The 18,108-nt window shown below is 40.3% G+C and overlaps 1 protein-coding gene across 1 annotated transcript; it reads left to right on the top strand.

Annotated features, from left to right (window-relative positions):
- Positions 1-4,994: 4,994 nt before the first annotated feature.
- On the top strand, positions 4,995-7,383 carry LOC138081269 (lithostathine-like). Its single transcript, XM_068974394.1, has 5 exons — positions 4,995-5,070; positions 5,626-5,744; positions 5,940-6,077; positions 6,938-7,064; positions 7,316-7,383. The coding sequence occupies exons 1-5, from the start codon at positions 4,995-4,997 to the stop codon at positions 7,381-7,383; spliced, it is 528 nt and encodes a 175-aa protein (XP_068830495.1).
- Positions 7,384-18,108: the final 10,725 nt, after the last annotated feature.

Below are 18,108 nucleotides of genomic sequence, written 5' to 3'. Positions count from 1 at the left end.
GGCTTGGAAGAAGGTATGCCCAGTCCCAGGAGATGAATTATGAGGGTCAAAGTAAGTTAAGGCAATCTTAGTAACTTTTTTTTTTTTTTTAATGGTAGAGAACTGTAACCTAACATTGGCCCGTAGGATACAACATTGTATTGACTAAGGGCTTGTGAGAAAAATGTTTCTCCACAGTAAGAAAAAATGTATAAGAAAGGAGACTTTTTGTTCCTCCTGCTCTTTCTTTAATGCATTGGAAATTGTCAGACAACCTCTAGGCTGCTGTGGTTATTTGAGGGAAAGGCCAAGATCATCATAGAGACCTCTACCTAGAGTCCTGACAACTGTGTGCTTCTGAAGGTGAAACTTGAAACAGTCTACCTCCAGAATACTTAAATGAATCAATAATCTCTGTATTATTTAAGCTGTTTGTAGTATCATAATGCATACAGTAGGTGGAAGGAAGCCAGGACATTTCCACTGGAGGGAAGGAAAGTCCTAGCAACAACAAAATAATATACTAAGTCAAAATAGAAGAAAATGCTGGGATTGAATGGACATGAGTTTGAGCAAACTCAGAGATACTGAAGGAGAGGGAAGCATGGTGTACTACAGTCCATGGGGTCACAAAGATTTGTAAATGACTTGGTGACTTAGTGACTGAACAACAATAACAATATAAAACTGAGTTCAGTAGGAAATAAAAGATCAGAGCCAACAATGGTTTGGCTAAGCAAGTCAAGGGGATTAGGAAATGCAGGCATTTGAATTTCTGTAGTAAATATTATGCTGGGTGTGGTTAACATTATGCTGGGTGTGGTTGGTGATTCTTGAAGGCAGTTGGGTTTCTGCTCATTTCAAAGACATGCTGCTTTGAATCTAGTATATAACCTTCTGATGGAGTCCTAAATCTGTTTTGGTCAAAAAATAAATAACTTTAGAGTCTTTTGTGGTATAGTCTGGTTCAGTTCAGTTCAGTCGCTCAGTCGTGTCCGACTCTTTGTGACTCCATGAATCACAGCACACCGGGCCTCCCTTTCCATCACCAACTCCCAGAGTTCACCCAAACTCATGTGCACCCAAACTCATGTACATCTCATCCTCTGTCATCCCCTTCTCCTCCTGACCCCAATCCCTCCCAGCATCAGGGTCTTTTTCAATGAGTCAACTCTTCGCATGAGGTGGGCAAAGTATTGGAGTTTCAGCTTCAGCATCATTCCCTCCAAAGAAATCCCAGGGCTGATCTCCTTCAGAATTGACTGGTTGGATCTCCTTGCAGTGCAAGGGACTTTCAAGAGTCTTCTCCAACACCACAGTTCAAAAGCATCAATTCTCCGGCGCTCAGCCTTCTTCACAGTCCAACTTTCACATCCATACATGACCACTGGAAAAACCATAGCCTTGACTAGATGGACCTTTGTTAGCAAAGTCTGGTGGGACTAGACAAATCACTCAGTTGAAAACCTCCTGGGCTTGAATGTTAAGCCCTTAAGAATTAAGGGCTAAACACCTTAATGTTTAGCATTTTGCCCAAACAATTTATGTCATATATTATAGAGATTTAATCCTAAGTGAGGACTTCACTGGTAGCTGGTAAAGAATATGCCTGCCATTCAGGAGACCCTTGTTCAATTCCTGGTTCAGGAAGACCCCCTGGAGAAAGGATAAGCTACCCACTCCAGTATTCTTGGGCTTCCCTGGTGGCTCAGATAGTAAAGAATCCACTTGGAATGTGGGAGACCTGGGTTTCATCCCTGGGTTGGAAAGATCCCCTGAAGGAAGGCATGACAACCCACTCCAGTATTCTTGCCTTTTGAAGCCCCATGGCCAGAGGAGTCTGGCAGGCTATAGTTCATGGGGTTGCAAAGAGTTGGACACAACTGAGAGACTAAGCACAACACAATGCTGAGAGTTTCCTTATAAATCATTTAAGTCAACTGGGAAAGCACACTAAACACTAAATCTGGAAGACAGTGCAAGGTTCTGGTTCAGAGCAAAGATTTTGGGTATATTGGAAAGCAAGAATGAAATATTAACAAAGCTAGAATGAGAAAAACTTGGATGGGAGGAGGTGGCTTCAGTAACTGCTGTTTACAAAACTTCCTGAGATGGAACAAATATTGGGAGGCAGGCTCTCTTAAAGAATGATGGGCAACATAGATACATAGTTAAGAAGAGGTATAGCAGAAATCAAAATCTGGTTTACCAATTTCATATTCACTTCCCTTTCCACTTTATATCCACTGCTGAGTTAAAGCTCTAGCAAAGGATAATAACAGTGATACACAGGTGAATTGAAAAATCAGAACAATCTCTGGATAGACCCCAAGGCTTCCCACATCAACATATTGATGTGCTCAAAATCCCACAAATTTAATTACCTTGACAAATTTAATTACCTTGAACCTAAAAGCTATGGGTTTCTAGAAATATTTAAGACTTTCAGCATTCATGTCAAGACAGTGCTGAGAATGATCACTCGAAATAGTCAAATAGACCCTATTTTCTTGGAGGAGTACTACTTCTCTTTAAGTCACTAAATCCATATTCTAGAGTGTTTCTTCCATTCCCGATTTTCTGGTAATGAAATCACAGCAAGGACAGCTAAATACAGGGGAAATTTTACTGTGATATCTAAATCTTCCTTTTTGTCTTCTGGCTCTCCCATGGGTATGTTGGCAATTTTACAATTAACCCTCAGATGGTGCGCTTTATTAATCAAGAAAACAGTAAATTTTACTTACTAGAATAGATGACTCCACAGCTTTCGGGTACTTTAATCTAAATGGTATCCTTACCTAAATCTAAAATGGTTTCTTTCCCCACAAGAATTTCAGAATTCCATTTTCCATATGTAATTACTACTATTTACTTCTTCTCGAGTAATAATTTTCCTTTTTTGGGCCACACCACACAGCTTGTAGAGTTTTACTTACCCTTCTTGGTATTGAACCTGGGCCCTCAGCAATGAGAGCATGGACTCTCAACCACTGGACTGTCAGGGAATTCCCTCAAATAATTATTTTAATGTAGCAATATTATGTTTCAAATAATCCTAATAATCATCATTTCCATGATAAATTGATCATTTGAGTTTTAATTTCCCCTAGCTCTCATGATAGTTATGGCTTTGTATTTATTTATACATTCTTGCACATGTTTGTGAAGTAATTCCTTTTCTTTCTGTTTTTATTTAACAAAAGAATCCCTTGGCTCTCCTATCCTTCCTATTAGATTATTTGTGGGTCCTATTCAATTTTGGAGTCTCAGGACATGAATCAATTACACCCCTGATTGCACTGACCTCTTTGCAAAGCTCCACTGGCACACAAACTAGCTATAAAGATCACATGAGGGTCAGGGCCTATATAGAGAATTCCTATAATGTTTCCCTAGATTGGCCAATCTGAACCTCAATCACAGGTCGTGTATCTCAGAGTTACCAAAGCTGGCAGCTCAAACATAAACCCGACTAATGAAGTTTTCTTAGTGTTCTCATATAGCACTGATCACCTGACTAGAGTGTAATAGAAATGACTTTCCATCAATAGCCCAGTGATAGTCTTGGAAGGTGATTGTCAGCAGCCCAGCAGACTGAACATCTTGAAGGAGCAGAGATCTAACTTATATGCAGTGTGGGATCAGATCTACACTTTAACCCAGATCCTCCTCTGATCATTCCTTCACCCTCTCTCATTCTTCCTTTAGCTCTGCAGCCAGTGACTATAGAACTCCTAGGTTTGAAATTCCTTCATTGCCTCTTATTATATCAAATTATCACTATCCACTGGGGAACTCCATCTCTCAGAATACCAGGAAGGGAAACTTATGCCTCTCATTTCACTTAAGATTTTGGCTCATCTACAATGGCAACCCACTCCAGTACTCTTGCCTGGAAAATCCCATAGATGGAGGAGCCTGGTAGGCTGCAGTCCATGAGGTCCCTGAGCATCAGACACGATTGAGCGACTTCACTTTCACATTCACTTTCATGTATTGGAGAAGGAAATGGCAACCCACTCCAGTGTTCTTGCCTGGAGAATCCCAGGGGCAGGGGAGCCTGGTGGGCTACCATCTATGGGGTCGCACAGAATCGGACATGACTGAAGCGACTTAGCAGCAGCAGCAGCAGCAGCAGCAGCAGCAGCATTGACTTATGAGATGATTCTGAAGTTTCTTTAAAATGAACTACCATGTAGAAGAGGCAATGCTGAACCTCTGTTCTCTTACTTTCAGTATCTTCTTGCCCTCACTTATCTGTGATACTTATAGTTCCCATACACATCTCCACTTAATAATCCAGTATTTATTTATTTCCACTACACAATTACAAAAAATACATGTGTATGCCTAGAAGAGTGAGCACTTGAGACGTCAACTGGAAGAACTATTCCTGTAGACGTGTCCCTTAAACAATTAATAACTTGTTTTGTGCCACAGAGGTTAATTATGGAAAAGTCAGTGGGAAGAACAAACTTCACCTCTTCCAGGAAAAAGTGCTAATATGATAATGAGGAAGAGGCAGCATTTGTGGCAACTCCAAGGCTTTTCTGGGAAGAGACTCCTCCCTGTGGCAGGAATGTCCTTGAGTCCCTGTCCTGGCTCCTCTTTCCTGCTATTTATTTCAGTGCCCCTCCCTCAAATTCTCTTATAAAAGCCCAGTCTTTTCTGCCCTGACAAGCCAGTGCAGATCCCTGCAAGAGAGGTAAGTGGGAGCTGAGACAAGGTGAGACCTGTGATGGGGGGAAAGTATACAAGGACCCGTGTCTTCAGAGAACAAGGGAGCTCTGAGACCAGGGGAAGCCAGACTTGGGAGATCTCAGGTGCACTAGGATGTATAGATTTTCTAATTTTTTCCAGCACTATGGAAGGGGAGGGATGCTACCAAGAAGGATTTTTTCCTAGGGGACTAGATGAAGGAAAAGACAAGAGGTACAACAGGGGGCTCTCACACCCTCTCTCTGACCACCCTCCCTTCAGTTCTCTAGCTGCCTCCACTCCTCACGGACACAATGCTGCCTTCTCTGGGCCTCCCCAGGCTGTCCTGGATGCTGCTGTCCTGCCTGATGCTCCTGTCTCAGGTCCAAGGTGGGATTTCTCTGCCTCTAGCTCTGGGTTCCCAGTGTCTGATCAGGGCCAAGACGAGGAAGAAAGCTCCTGTGCCTCCGCTGGTAATGGGATATCCCCACACAACATAAAGGCCTGGATTCCTGAGTCATCACTCCTTCCTTCAGGGTACCTAGTAGTAGGAGGGACCCCAGGGGTTCAATAATAGTCGAATGAGATGATTTTCATTTTCTCAGTAGTGTCTAATTTATGTGAGTTGATTAAGGAGGAAAAGCAGAGATAAGAGTAGAAGAATGATGAGGATCCAGTGTAGGAACAAACAGTCCAGAGGAGGAAAAGAGTGTTTGAATTAGGCAGATGCATAAAAAGAAAACACACCATCTCCCAACTAGTACATCTAGTTCATACTTTAAGAAAGATAAACCCTTGGAATATTGGCAATGGTGAGAGGTACTTAGGAGTTTGGTATCACTGCCCCAAGCACTGGCCTCATAGATATTCTCCAAGGTCACCTCTGTACTTTAATCCCTTACCTCCATTTTACCTCATCCCTCTCTCTTATTTCTTCTTTTTCAGGGCAAGAACCCGAAATAAAACTGCTCTCTGAAAGGATCAGCTGTCCCAGAGGTTCCATAGGCTATGGGTCCTACTGCTATGCCTTGTATAAAGCAGCCAGAAGCTGGATGGGTGCAAATGTGAGTTCCGGGGTTTGCAGTTAATAGAGATAAGGAGAAGCAAATCAGAGGCAGGGTTGTGGGGAATGGGGATCCTCAAGAGCTTCCTTAGTTTGAGAATAAGAAGTTCATGTTTGTAAACACATCCCTTCTTGGCCCTGCCCTTCCCCTAGTGGTATCTCAAGCTTCTCCTGTGTCTCTCCCTTCCCCACACAGATTGCCTGCCAGAAGAGACCCTCAGGACACCTTGCGTCTGTGCTCAGTGGGACTGAGGGAGCCTTCCTGGCCTCATTAGTTAGGGACAACTTGAATACTCAGTCAGACGTCTGGATTGGGCTCCATGACCCAACAGAGGTATATTTATTTCCTTTATAATTTGTTACTTCCAAAGATGCTATGGCCACTCAGTTTCCCCCCCCCCCCCCCCCCATCCCATTTGCCAGCCCAGAAACTACCCAAGAGATCCCTGGAACTCAGGCGATAACTGGGGAAAATGAGGGCCTTGAGGGCAGTTGAAGAGCTGAGTTCTGTGTCAGTTCCTAGACTCCTGCTAAAGTTAATCTACCTCTTATCAAGCTTTTACACAATTCACACAAGCATGCTTTGTAATTCTCTATGTTTCCCTGAGTCTGAATATGCTGTGCTTAGCAAGTCCTAAATCAAGATTTAGGATTGATGCATTTTTTCTTTTCTTTTCTTTTCTTTCTTTTCTTTAATGGGGCTTCCCTGGTGACTTAGCTGGTAAAGAATCTGCCTGCAATGCAGGAGACCTGAATTCAATCCCTGGGATGGGAAGACCCCCTGACCACTCCAGCATTCTGACCTGGAGAACTCCATGGACTGTGTAGTCCATGGGGTAGCAGAGAGTTGGACAGGACTGAGAGACTTTCATTCTCACTTTCCTTTTTTATAAAACAGGCATTGTCTAGGAGGTTTAGAGGATAAGCACAAATGCATCCCCAAGTGTAGTTCAGATAGTGACATGTTACTCTGAGGTGTTCTATTGGCCTTTATGATTATTGGCTGTGGAATTTGCCAAGTAAAGCAGGGAGTTAGGGAGAGTTTCCTAGAGGAGAGCTGTGGGGCATCATCTGGAAGAGCAGAGCCGATTCCATAATGCTGTAGAGGGGACCAGGCATTCCAGCAGAGGGCATCAGGCCAGGAGAATTCTAAAGGCCTTTCTATCTCGCCTAACTCCATCCTCTGCTCCACAGGGCTCTGAGCCCAATGCTGGTGGATGGGAATGGAGTAGCACTGATGTGCTCAATTATGTTGCCTGGGAGAGAAGTCCTGCCACTGTCTCAAACCCTGGTCACTGTGGGATCCTGTCCAGAACATCAGGTAAGAAACAGAGAAGGTCACTTCTACTTAGTCTTTTCCTTTCATCCCCGATTTCTGGGCTTGATCGTCAGAGAATCCTCCTCTGCTATGAAGTACAGTATTGGTTTGTCTGCTCCCATCCCCTCTCATCTCTCTTTCTATCTTCTTCCCTTTGAGTAGGACTTTGGTGAAAGGCCAGAATCTGGGATTCCTCTCCATTGGGTCCTCAGGCTTCACCTACCCCATTGACTCAAGCTCTTTTGTCTCTCTAGGATATCTGAAATGGAAAGATTATAGCTGTCATGTGAACCTACCCTATATCTGCAAGTTCAAGGGCTAGATCAGATGGGAAGTCAGCAGCCTGCGTCTTGTTGCAGCTCATCATGCACTTGGAACCAAGTGTGAAGACCCAATTGGAAGGAGATATTTTCCTTACACCCTCACCCTGACGACCTCATTCTGTCTTTCCCTCCTCCCCAGCCTCATTTCAAGTTCTTTTGTATGCTTTATAATCTGAGTTTTCATGATACTATAATAAAAAATTTAGTTTTAGTTTTCCTTTGCTTGTCTTCTCTGCTTCATTCTCATACATAAATTCTGGAGAGGAAATGATTGAGTGAAGAGAATCTGGGGTCAATCTCTGCTCAGTTTTACTCAGGTCTCTGGGGAAATAACTATATGTATATATGTATTCCTCTTGGTGTTTTTGTGGTTAGAGTACATCAGCACTGTTTCTCTGTAGGATGTGGATTGTGGCCATTTAAAGACTTTGCTCTCCCACACACTCTACTGCTTACACATTCTCCTAGGCCAAGTCTCTAATTGTATGAGGCAACCAGTTTAGGAGATGATGTTTAGAACATTATTTCCTAAACCATAAGTAAAAAGGATAGCGAACAGATTTTATTAATATTCACAAAATATAAATGAAATGAATAAATTAAAAAATCAATGGATAAAACATTCAAAATGCAAACCCAATTGTTTTGTTATTAGTTTTGACAGACAAAAGGTAAGCTTTCAAATTGTTGTACAATTTTTTAATGTTTTTCAACTTTCATTCTTCCCTTCCCATAGTCAGATGACATGAGTCCATCTAACCACATTCCTAGATAACCCTGTTCCTAGACGGCCCTTGGGAAAACTGATCCCAGAAGGTCCTTCATCTTGGCCCTTGAAATATTTTGACACAGTTAGGACAGGATTTGGGTCAACTTATTGTCTGGTAGGATTTCTCTTGCATATTTTGAATTTAAAAAGTGACAGTTTTCTGGAGAAATTCTCATCACCTATCTGAAGGCAAGAACCAGATGTCTCATGTTATCTGCATATTTCAAGACCACTAATTTGCCTTTCACTTTATCACCACCCCACCCTCGCCACAAGATTCTATTGTGGAAAAAATATTTTGGGCCCATTCCTTAATTTAGAAAAAAGCATTTTTTCATATGAGACTGAAAGGTTGTTGCTGAGCTGTGAAAGATGCTGGGATTCTTGGCCTCTGGGGAAGAGGGCAACAATCTGGGGCCAGTGATGAGGTTTGGTTGCTCAGAGCTTTTGTGTAGTAAAGTTTTATTAAAATATAAAATAGATAGAGAAGGCTTCTGACATAGACATCAGAAGGGGGCAGAAACTGTTTTCCCTTGCTAGTTTTTCAGCAAGAAGTTATATACCCATTAGCAGGCTGAGGCTGCTAATTAGAGAAAGGAAATTTCTCAAAACTCAGAGAGTGGCACCAGTGCCCTCACCCACAACATGCATTTTGAGATAACAATGGCACAAGGTGAGTCATCTGGGCCATAAAACAACTGACTCATGTCGATTGTTTGACTCAATCATGTTATCTTGAAGAAAGGCAGATTTCCAAGCAAATACATAGTCTCATTAACATAGCTTAAGAACATTTTCCTGAGTAAAACATACTTTTTTGTTGAGCCATTATGGGTTCTGAATCTTACGCAAAACGACTTGAAGAAAGACAGAGCCTAGGGTAAATACGTAGTTCATTAACATAGCTTAAGATAATCATTTCCATAAGAAAAACACATTGGTTAGCTGAAAGTTTGAGAAAAGTTAAGTTACATGGAACCAAGTGTCATCATGACAACGCAGAATTTTAAAAGAAACCTTTTAAATTTGTATAGAGAAGGAAAAAAAAAAAAATCTGACACTTGTTGTTTGTTTCCTCCTGCCCCTTAAGAGAGAGATAAAAAAATGTCTGACACTTGCAGCCTATTTCCTCTATTTGGGGGCCCCTAACCTTTCTGCCTGTTACCCTTTCAAGACCACTGATAAAATTTTCCATATGGACTAAGAGTACTATGGTGTTGTCATATAAGAGTTTTGTTTCCCAAATGAAGAGATGAAATAAATGGTCAGTGTATTTTTAAAATTGTTTGTTAAGTTTCATATCCTATTTCTAAGGTAGACTGCTTTGACTAAATACTCCTTTAGAGCTTCTGGTAGAAACACTTCACAGTTTAGATGAATTTAGAATTGTTCTATTCCAGAGGTCTTGAGTTTCTGCCCTGGTTAAAGTAACAAAATGGGTTTGAAAAGTATACACTGATTGTGCTTGTGTCAGTTTCTATTTTAGTTGAGTTCCATTTTCAATGGGAGGTGAGCTAACACAGCTGTGGGGTCTGGATTCTATTCTTCCTATTGGAGAACTCATTATGTTAGGATATTTTCAGTTGAAAGAAAGAAAAATCCCAATATGATTTGGTTCAAAAAAATAAAGGTATTTACCAAATCACATAATTGCAAATATTTAACAGTAAGGTGAAGACTCTTGAGAGTCCCTTGGACAGTAAGGAGATCCAACCAGTCCATCCTAAAGGAGATCAGTTCTGGGTGTTCTTTGGAAGGACTGATGTTGAAGCTGAAACTCCAATATTTTGGCCACCTGATGTGAAGAGCTGACTCATTTGAAAAGACCCTGATGCTGGGAAAGATTGAGGGCAGAAGGAGAAGGGAACAACAGAGGATAAGATGGCTGGATGGCATCACTGACTCAATGGACATGGGTTTGGGTAGACTCCAGGAGTTGGTGATGGACAGGGAGTCCTGGTGTGCTGCAGTTCATGGGGTCACAAAGAGTCAGACACGACTGAAATGAATTGAACAGTAAGGAAGGCTTTGAGCTAGTTTGACCAGGACTCAGGTGTCATTTCTCTGGGGTTCTCCTGTCTGCATTATCTTTTATATGCATCTTTTATCCCTCTTCTGGCTTCATTTTTTTATAGTTCAAGAGAGTTGCCAGAAGCATCTGGGAATATTGATTCCTCAGCAATATCAGTAGAACATATATTATTTCCTCAACTGATTAAAGAATAATCCTGACTTTCTCCTGTCTTTGTAAATAAATCTGAGCATATTGCTAGACAGAAAAATGTCATGGATTGTTGTTTTAAGTTTGAATTACTTGTGCATCTTTGAGCCATAATTAGAGCAAAGAAGATAGCATCATATAAATTATAAACTGATCAGGTATGATTACTATCAACAAATCTAAGGAAGGTGTCCCACAAGGATGGAGGACATGAGTTTTCTTAGTGAAACATCTGGGAGCTCTTAGAGAAAAAGGGAAAAAGAATAACGAAGTTCAAGTTCCCAGGGATTTTCGTGATGCACAGGGATTTTCGTGATGCACACATTGAGACAGTTGGAAATAGGTAAGATGACATCATAATCAACTGGGATTAAAGAATATAAAAATGGATATAAGGCTTCATTTTTTAAAAATTATCAACAGTTACCATGTTCCCTTCATCAAAAGTCTCAAAATATACAGCAAGTTGAGTGAGGAGAAGTACCTCAAATCTGCAGAATCCAAGTCAGGGATCAGTTACTTTCTTGTTGTCTGTTTGCTGTTGACATCTGACATCATAAAATACCACTCTTCTCATTTTTCTCACAACTTTGGTTGAGCCTTTTCAGTTTTCTTTGTAAACTTACATTGTGAATGCTCCTTTTGTTTCTTGTTCTGCAAAGGATCAGGTAAGTATGCCATGAGTTTTTCTCAGACTCCCTTTGAAAGTAATCAATCCCACAGATACTGAAAATTTAGAAGTCATTATTTTTCAAAGCTAAGCTGGTGTTGCTGTATATTTTCAAAAAGTGAGTAAGTCATTTGGTCAGTATAAAATAAAAATACTTACTTCTCCTGAGAACATTGAAAGGACAAAGGATTAGAAAGACACTTGGAAAATATTGTGATATTGTCATTTTTTAAGTCTTTTGAAATTTTTTCTATCTAAATCAGGTTTAGACTGGACATTGCTGTTTTGCTGCTTTCCTAAGGATGTGCTAAAATTTGCCTGGAACTTGAACAAGGCTACTTGGTGTTCATAATCTGGGTCACTAAACCAAGTGGCTACTTTGGGAATGTGGGAAATTCATGACCAGTTCTTTGCTGCTGGCCTTTTCACAGAAAGATTAAAATGAAAACAACAACACCACCATTGCAAGCAATCCTGAGCATTTTAAATTATTAATTTAAAAGCTTTTATTCCTATATTTCCTAAGTTGAAAATTAAAAATAATATTGACATTTAACAAACCAGATGAGTTTAATAAATTGTGGTACAATCGAAGTGAATATTTACATTATAAATAACACTCAAATGCTTCAGTTTTTAAAATGATAAAATATGTATGTGGGAGGAGGTAGAGGAAATGAAAACTCTCCTTTTCCACTTCCCTATTCACTGTCTAGCTTGAGTGGTTTTACCAGAGTAAATAAGGAAGATTTATACCAGGACATGAGCAAAAGATAGAGGTGAAATCAAAGCCTCACAATTGAGCAGGACAAAACCAGGACCTGAGAAGGGACACAGAAGATACAGGCTCAGAGAGATACCCAGAATGGGGAGAGGTCCTTTCTGGCACAGGCTGGAACTGTCCAATATAAGGAATCCCTCCCACAGTCAATCCCACTTTCCTTCAGGCAAAAGTGGAGTTTTATCATTCTTGAGTGTTTCCAGGTGCCCAGTTTCCATGTACCTGAGCAGCAGAGGAAGCGAGAAAAGATCTTCCAGGAGAAGCTTCAAAAGGGAAGCAAAGAAGTAGCCCAGAAGGGATGCAGCAATCAGCCCTTCTGTTGTTACTGAGCTCAGATTTGTGTGCCTGACATACAGGAAGGTCAAACAAACAGAAACACTGAAGTTTGGAGCAGAGAAAAGTTTATTTGGGGACTATGAAAGGAGAATGGGTGGCTCATGCTCCCAAAGCCCTGAACTCCCTGAAGTATTTCAGCAAAACATGTTTAAAGGGAAGTGAGGGAGGGGATTTTTGGTTGTTGCAAGCTTCTTGGTGTGGGAATCCTTTGTTCTTGCTGCTGTCCATGTATGTCAGGTCATTGTGTTCCTGTAAACCCCCAACAAGACAAAGACAAATATTATTCTCTGTTCTGCAAGTTTTTATCTCTTTATGAATGGAAAATTGTTATACACATAGACATCAGATTCTTTAGGTGGGTTATACTGTATATTTCAGGCTATAGGCAACATTCTTAGCTCAAAGCAAAATCAATAAAATGCAAAGTTTAAAGTAAAAGAAACAGATCTTATTTGAGCTAAGATTCTTCCTTATTACACTGAAAACATTTTGGAGGATATTTGGAGAGAGGTTAATGGAAAAGAGAAGCAGGGAAGAGTGGACAGACCATTTCCTCTATTGACAGCCCACCTTATCTCCAGATTTTGCCTTTTCCCCCAAACTAGAGAAAATAACTAATACTTGCCTAAGTAGAATCTGATAGTAGCAGATGAGGATGATTAAGAAATAAAGTGGTAATTCTTTCAATTGAATCCAACTACAAATATCCCTGAAAATCTGAGTTTAGTGTAAAAAGATTACTTCCAAGCTTATATCTCATTATTTTAGATTAAAAAAGTGATAATATTAGATAACTACTCCAACCCTTTAATTCTCTAAAGAATATTAATACAAGTGTTTAAGTAGTAAACTGTCCTGTTAAAATGGAAAATTTTTTAAAATTCAGCTTCCTGATTGGCACACAATAAATGTGTGTTTAAAACATTTCTTTTCCTTTTATTTTTTCCCATTGGAACATAATTGTTTTACAATGTTTTGTTAGTTTCTGCAGTACAACATAGTGGATCAGTCAGAGGTATATACATATATCCTCCCTCTTCAGCCTCCTATCTCCCCATTCCACCTGCCTGGGTCATCACTGATCACCAAGCTAAACTTCCTGTGCAATACAGTAGCTTCCCACTAGCTATCTATTTTACGAATGGAGGAAGCAGTCTAGATGTCCATCGACAGATGAATGGATAAAGAAGATGGGGTACATGTATATAATGGGATATTACTCAGCCATAAAATGGAAAGAGATTGAGTCAGTTGAAGTGATGTGGATTGACCTAGAGCCTGTCACACAGAGTGGAGTAAATCAGGAAAAGCTTTTTCTCTTATTGTATGAGGTGCATGACCCATTGATGCCTCTCTTGCACCACCAGCAACATCTGTGATCTGTGCTGTCTTTGTTGACCTTTAGTATTCTTTTCAAGGAACACTTAATTCTGTTCTTTTTACCAATTGTATTTAAAATGCAACTTGAGACTTAGTCCACTTGGTGTTTTATTTAAGGGTTGATATTAAGATTTTGAATGTACATAAAAATATTTTTGTGTAAAATCTTACTGAACAATGTTGCACAGAAAAGTTTACACATGTGTGAAGTTGGATGATTAAAATCCAAGGGTTGTATTATCAAGAAAATGTTAACCAAAGATGCTGTCTTCAGGATATGGCTACAGAATCTTAGGAGCTACTCAGAAAGTATCATAGGGATGATAAAAGGTTTCAAATCATAAGCTGCTTTTTTGCACAACTGCATATGTTGAACTGCATTCTTTTGTTCAACTACATACTTTTCAAGATTGTCAAATTCTCTGAGCATCTCTCTGCTCCAAGTTACCCAAGGACCCTTTCCCCAGACTGTTATAAACAAACAAATCACCATTTTTCTAAAATTTGTTGACTATTGCAAGTGGAGAAAAACCATATTGTTTCACTGAGGAAGAAAAGGATGTTCAGAGCAGACCTGGGAAACAATTTTGGTGGGGCTCTGACATTTATGCATTTCATGCAAGTAAGGACATTCACTGCCCTTTCTTCTGGATGACCTGTGCTGGGATGTCTGTGTAGTGAACAGCCTTTAAAAACAGAGGGTATCTCTCTCCAAAGCAATGGCAGATTTGCTTACAGTTTTGGAAAATGGAGACAGTTTCCTTCTGGAATGAAGTAAGTCAGTCCTGGTCACTCTCCATTACAAGGAAGATGTCTCTTTCTAAAGTAAAGAGTAAGCTAGCTTACTGTCCATCAGAAAGATTCAGGTTATCCAAGCTCCTGTAGCCTAATTACAGGTGATATTCCTCTCTTGTAATATAACCTACTACATGTGAAGGCACATATAGGGCCATCTATGTCCCCAGCACTGGACTAGGGTTAAGGAGAACTGAGCTGAATAGTTGAAGCTCATGATACTGTAAGCACTTTGCTACTGTCAGTATATGTGAAACCATGGGGACTAACTAGGCTTGCTACTAGGGCAACACTTCAGAGAACTCATGGTCCTTGACAAGAACATAAGCAAATTTTGCTTCATGCTGCACAAAGAGAAATTCAACTGTGCTGTTTTATGCCTCACTTCCTAATTTCTACTGCTATTTCCATTGCATTTTTCTTTTAGGAGAAAAACAGGTTTCTTGATGTTTTTAAAATTACACCTGTCAGAACTACTATCCTGGCCTTTTCCTATCACAGTCCTCCTCTCCTTCCCTTTTCATTCATGTCCTACAGTGTTCCTCTTTCCCTTCTCCTTATAGAGCTACAGTTGTACAGACACTGTCCTGACATGATGCCCGGTCTGCATGGGGCCAGGATGAGTTCCATCTTCTTCCTACTCCAGGGATCTTCCCCATTCAGTGATCAAACCTGTGTCTCTTGCATCTCCTGCATTGGCAGGTTGATTCTTTACCACTGAGCCACAATATCTGATATTTCTTGGCTCCAAAATCATTGTGCATGGTGACTGCAGCCATGAAATTAAAAGACCCTTGCTCCTTGGAAGAAAATCTATGACCGACCTAGATAGTATATTAAAAAACAGAGACATCGCTTTGCTGAAAAATATCTGTATAGCTACAACTATGGTTTTTCCAGTAGTCATATACAGACGTGAGCGTTGGACCATGAAGAAGGCTGAGTGCCAAAGAATCAATGCTTTCATACGGTGGCACTGGAGGAGACTCTTGAGAATCTCTTGGACTACAAGGAGATCAAATCAGTCAGTCTTAAAATAAATCAACCCTGAATATTCATTGGAAGGATTGATACTGAAGCTGAAGCTCTAGTACTTTGGCCACTGATGGGAAGAGCCAACTCATTGGTAAAGATCCTGATGCTAAGAAAGATTGAAGACAAAAGGAGAAAAGGGCAACAGATGATGAGATGGTTAGATAGCATCACTAAATAAATGGACATGAATTTGAATAATCTCTGGCAGATAGTGAAGGGCAGAGGACCCTGGCGTACTTCAGTCCATGAGGCTGCAGAGTTAGACATGAATTAGTGACTGAAAAACAACGTCGACACCAACAGTTGTGGACTTCGAGAGGTCATGGATTAGGAAATTGTGTAAGAAAGCAAGCAACTCTTTATCACTCAGCCTATGTGATCTTCACCTGTAATATATGCTCAATAATAGGTCCTGTATTTTCAGATTGATACATGATAAGGATTAACTAGGCTGCTATTTGTAAAGCATTTAGGATAGTAGTGCCAATAGAACATGCAATAAAAGTGTATTAGACATGCAATAAAAGTTAAATACACAAGACTTTTTCTTTGAGGTAAAAACAGCTGTATCACAAGAAGAACAAAACTGGCCTCAGTCCAGCATGTGCTCTTTTAGCTCTTTTTCTCCCCAGTCTAATTTCTGTAGACAGGCTCTTACCCACAGGACTGAGAATTAAAGCAATTTGAAGGTAATTTCTATATAGAAACTCTTCAATATCTAGTCCAAATGTGGAAAGTAAATACCAGAAGATGAACAACAGTGTCATTTATCAGTCACAGACTTGCACCTTCCTCAGCCTTACTGGGGCTTATTAAGGAATTAATCCACTGAGTACATATGAACTCTGGATATCCAGCATTCAGCTTTCCATCTATCAGAAGACTTTTGTGGGACTTGTGATGGGAAAATCTTGAAATGAATTACTGTGAACCTTGTGAAACTAGGCTCTGTTTCTTCCCAGGTGGCTCAGTGGTAAAGAATCTGCCCGCTATTGCAGGAGACATAGGACTCATAGGTTTGATCCCTGGGTTGGGAAGATCCCCTGGAGAATGATATGGCAACACTCTCCAGTATTCTTGCCTGGAGAGTCCCAAGGACAGAGGAGCCTGGTGGGTTTCAGTCCATAAGGTTGCAAAGAGTCGAACATGACTGAGCAACTGAACACTCACACATACAAACCATATTCACCTTTGAAATCTTTGTATTCCTTGGTGGCTCAGTGGTAAAGAATCTTGCCTGCCAGTGCAGGAGATGTGGGTTTGATCTCTGGGTCAAGAAGATCCCCTGGAGAGGGAAATCGCAACCCACTCCAGTAACTTTGCCTGGAAAACCCCATGGACAGAGGAGTCTGGTGGGTTGCAGTCTATGTGGTCAGAGAGAGTTGGACACAACTGAGTGACTGAACAACAACAAAATCAACCTTAGTTTCAAGTTGTCTGGTCACACATGTTTATATGTGTCTCTCTCAAATATGACGTTCCTGTCAAAGCTCTGGTAAACAATCAATGTTTCTAATTGTGACCTGTTATAAAGAGAACAGATTCTTATTGAACTTATGGAAATAACTATATTGTCAAGAAAATAAGAATGTTCACTGAGGGTTTCTGAATTCTGGAGGACCTAGGTAGGGTGAAAAAGAGAAATGTTTCACTCCTGCGTACAATGGCATAATTTACTAAACTACTATAAATCTTTTTGAAAGTTTCCTTGTAACTGGAAAACAAAAGATTAAGGAATACATATTTTAGGCAAAAAGTCATGAAATATACTCATATTCATCAGTTAATTCAATCCCATGTAACTGACTCTTGTTCTTTATTACTCCAGTTTCCATTAGTTCTGCTGACCTTGTCCAATAATTGAGGTTGACAAGGACAGTGAAAATCCCAAGAAGTTTGCAAGTTTGTTATTAAGGCTCATAGTATTTTCCCAGTGAAGTGAGTGCATTGATCACTGAAGATTGTGGAAGGTATACTCTAAGTGGAAAACACATTCCCTTTTTAACAGTTTCTTTACCATTGTGGGAGGATCAGCTTTGCAGCAGGGGAAGGAGTCAACCCATCTGGAAAACATACATATAATAACAAGAACATTTTGGCAACCACATTAAGTAATAGTTGAATGAATTCCAGTAGCAGGTGCTCAACAAATCTAGAGAAAGGAGGTCTGAAGCCTCTGAGAAAAGAAATAATTTTTCCCAATGTTTCATACCCAACAGGTCAGAAATTGCAGGTAGACTATTTTCATAATTTTATAGAGATCTTCCTGCCAATGTCTATGACTTGAGTCATTGTAACTGCACTATGATAGGTAAAGAAATGCAAACAAACAAAAAAATAATTTTGCCAGAAAACCAAGAGGAACCAAGTGACCATCTTTTTTCCCCAAAGTCCAGGCTGTTTGTTTAGTTTATAAATATTGTCTGTGCTGTGCCAGTCTGAGTAGTGTTCAGCCTGTTGCGTCTTCATCAGGTTCCTCTGTCCATAGAATTTACCAGCAAGAATACTGGAGTGTGTTGTTATTTCCTATTCCAGGGGATCTTCCTGATCCAGAGGTCAAAACCACATCGCTTAAATCTCCTGCATTGGCAAGCATGTTCTTTATCACTCATGCCACCTGGGAAGACTTACAGCTATTGTTTATCCACCTTAAGTTCTCTGGTTTAGGAGTGGACTGTTACCATGTTCCAAGCACATTAGGATGACAAAGTCTGACAATAAGGTGTCAACCGTTTAA

Source organism: Capricornis sumatraensis, chromosome 1 (genome assembly GCF_032405125.1).
Source record: "Capricornis sumatraensis isolate serow.1 chromosome 1, serow.2, whole genome shotgun sequence".
NCBI lineage: Eukaryota > Metazoa > Chordata > Mammalia > Artiodactyla > Bovidae > Capricornis > Capricornis sumatraensis.
This window is presented reverse-complemented; position numbering and strand designations above follow the sequence as displayed.

Bases quoted from the DNA above. Each gene is read 5' to 3' on its own strand.
- LOC138081269 (XM_068974394.1), top strand. From the start codon at position 4,995: ATGCTGCCTTCTCTGGGCCTCCCCAGGCTGTCCTGGATGCTGCTGTCC. The intron at 5,071-5,625 runs GTGGGATTTCTC...CTTCTTTTTCAG, and splicing joins GCTCCTGTCTCAGGTCCAAG to GGCAAGAACCCGAAATAAAA. The intron at 6,078-6,937 runs GTATATTTATTT...TCTGCTCCACAG, and splicing joins GGCTCCATGACCCAACAGAG to GGCTCTGAGCCCAATGCTGG.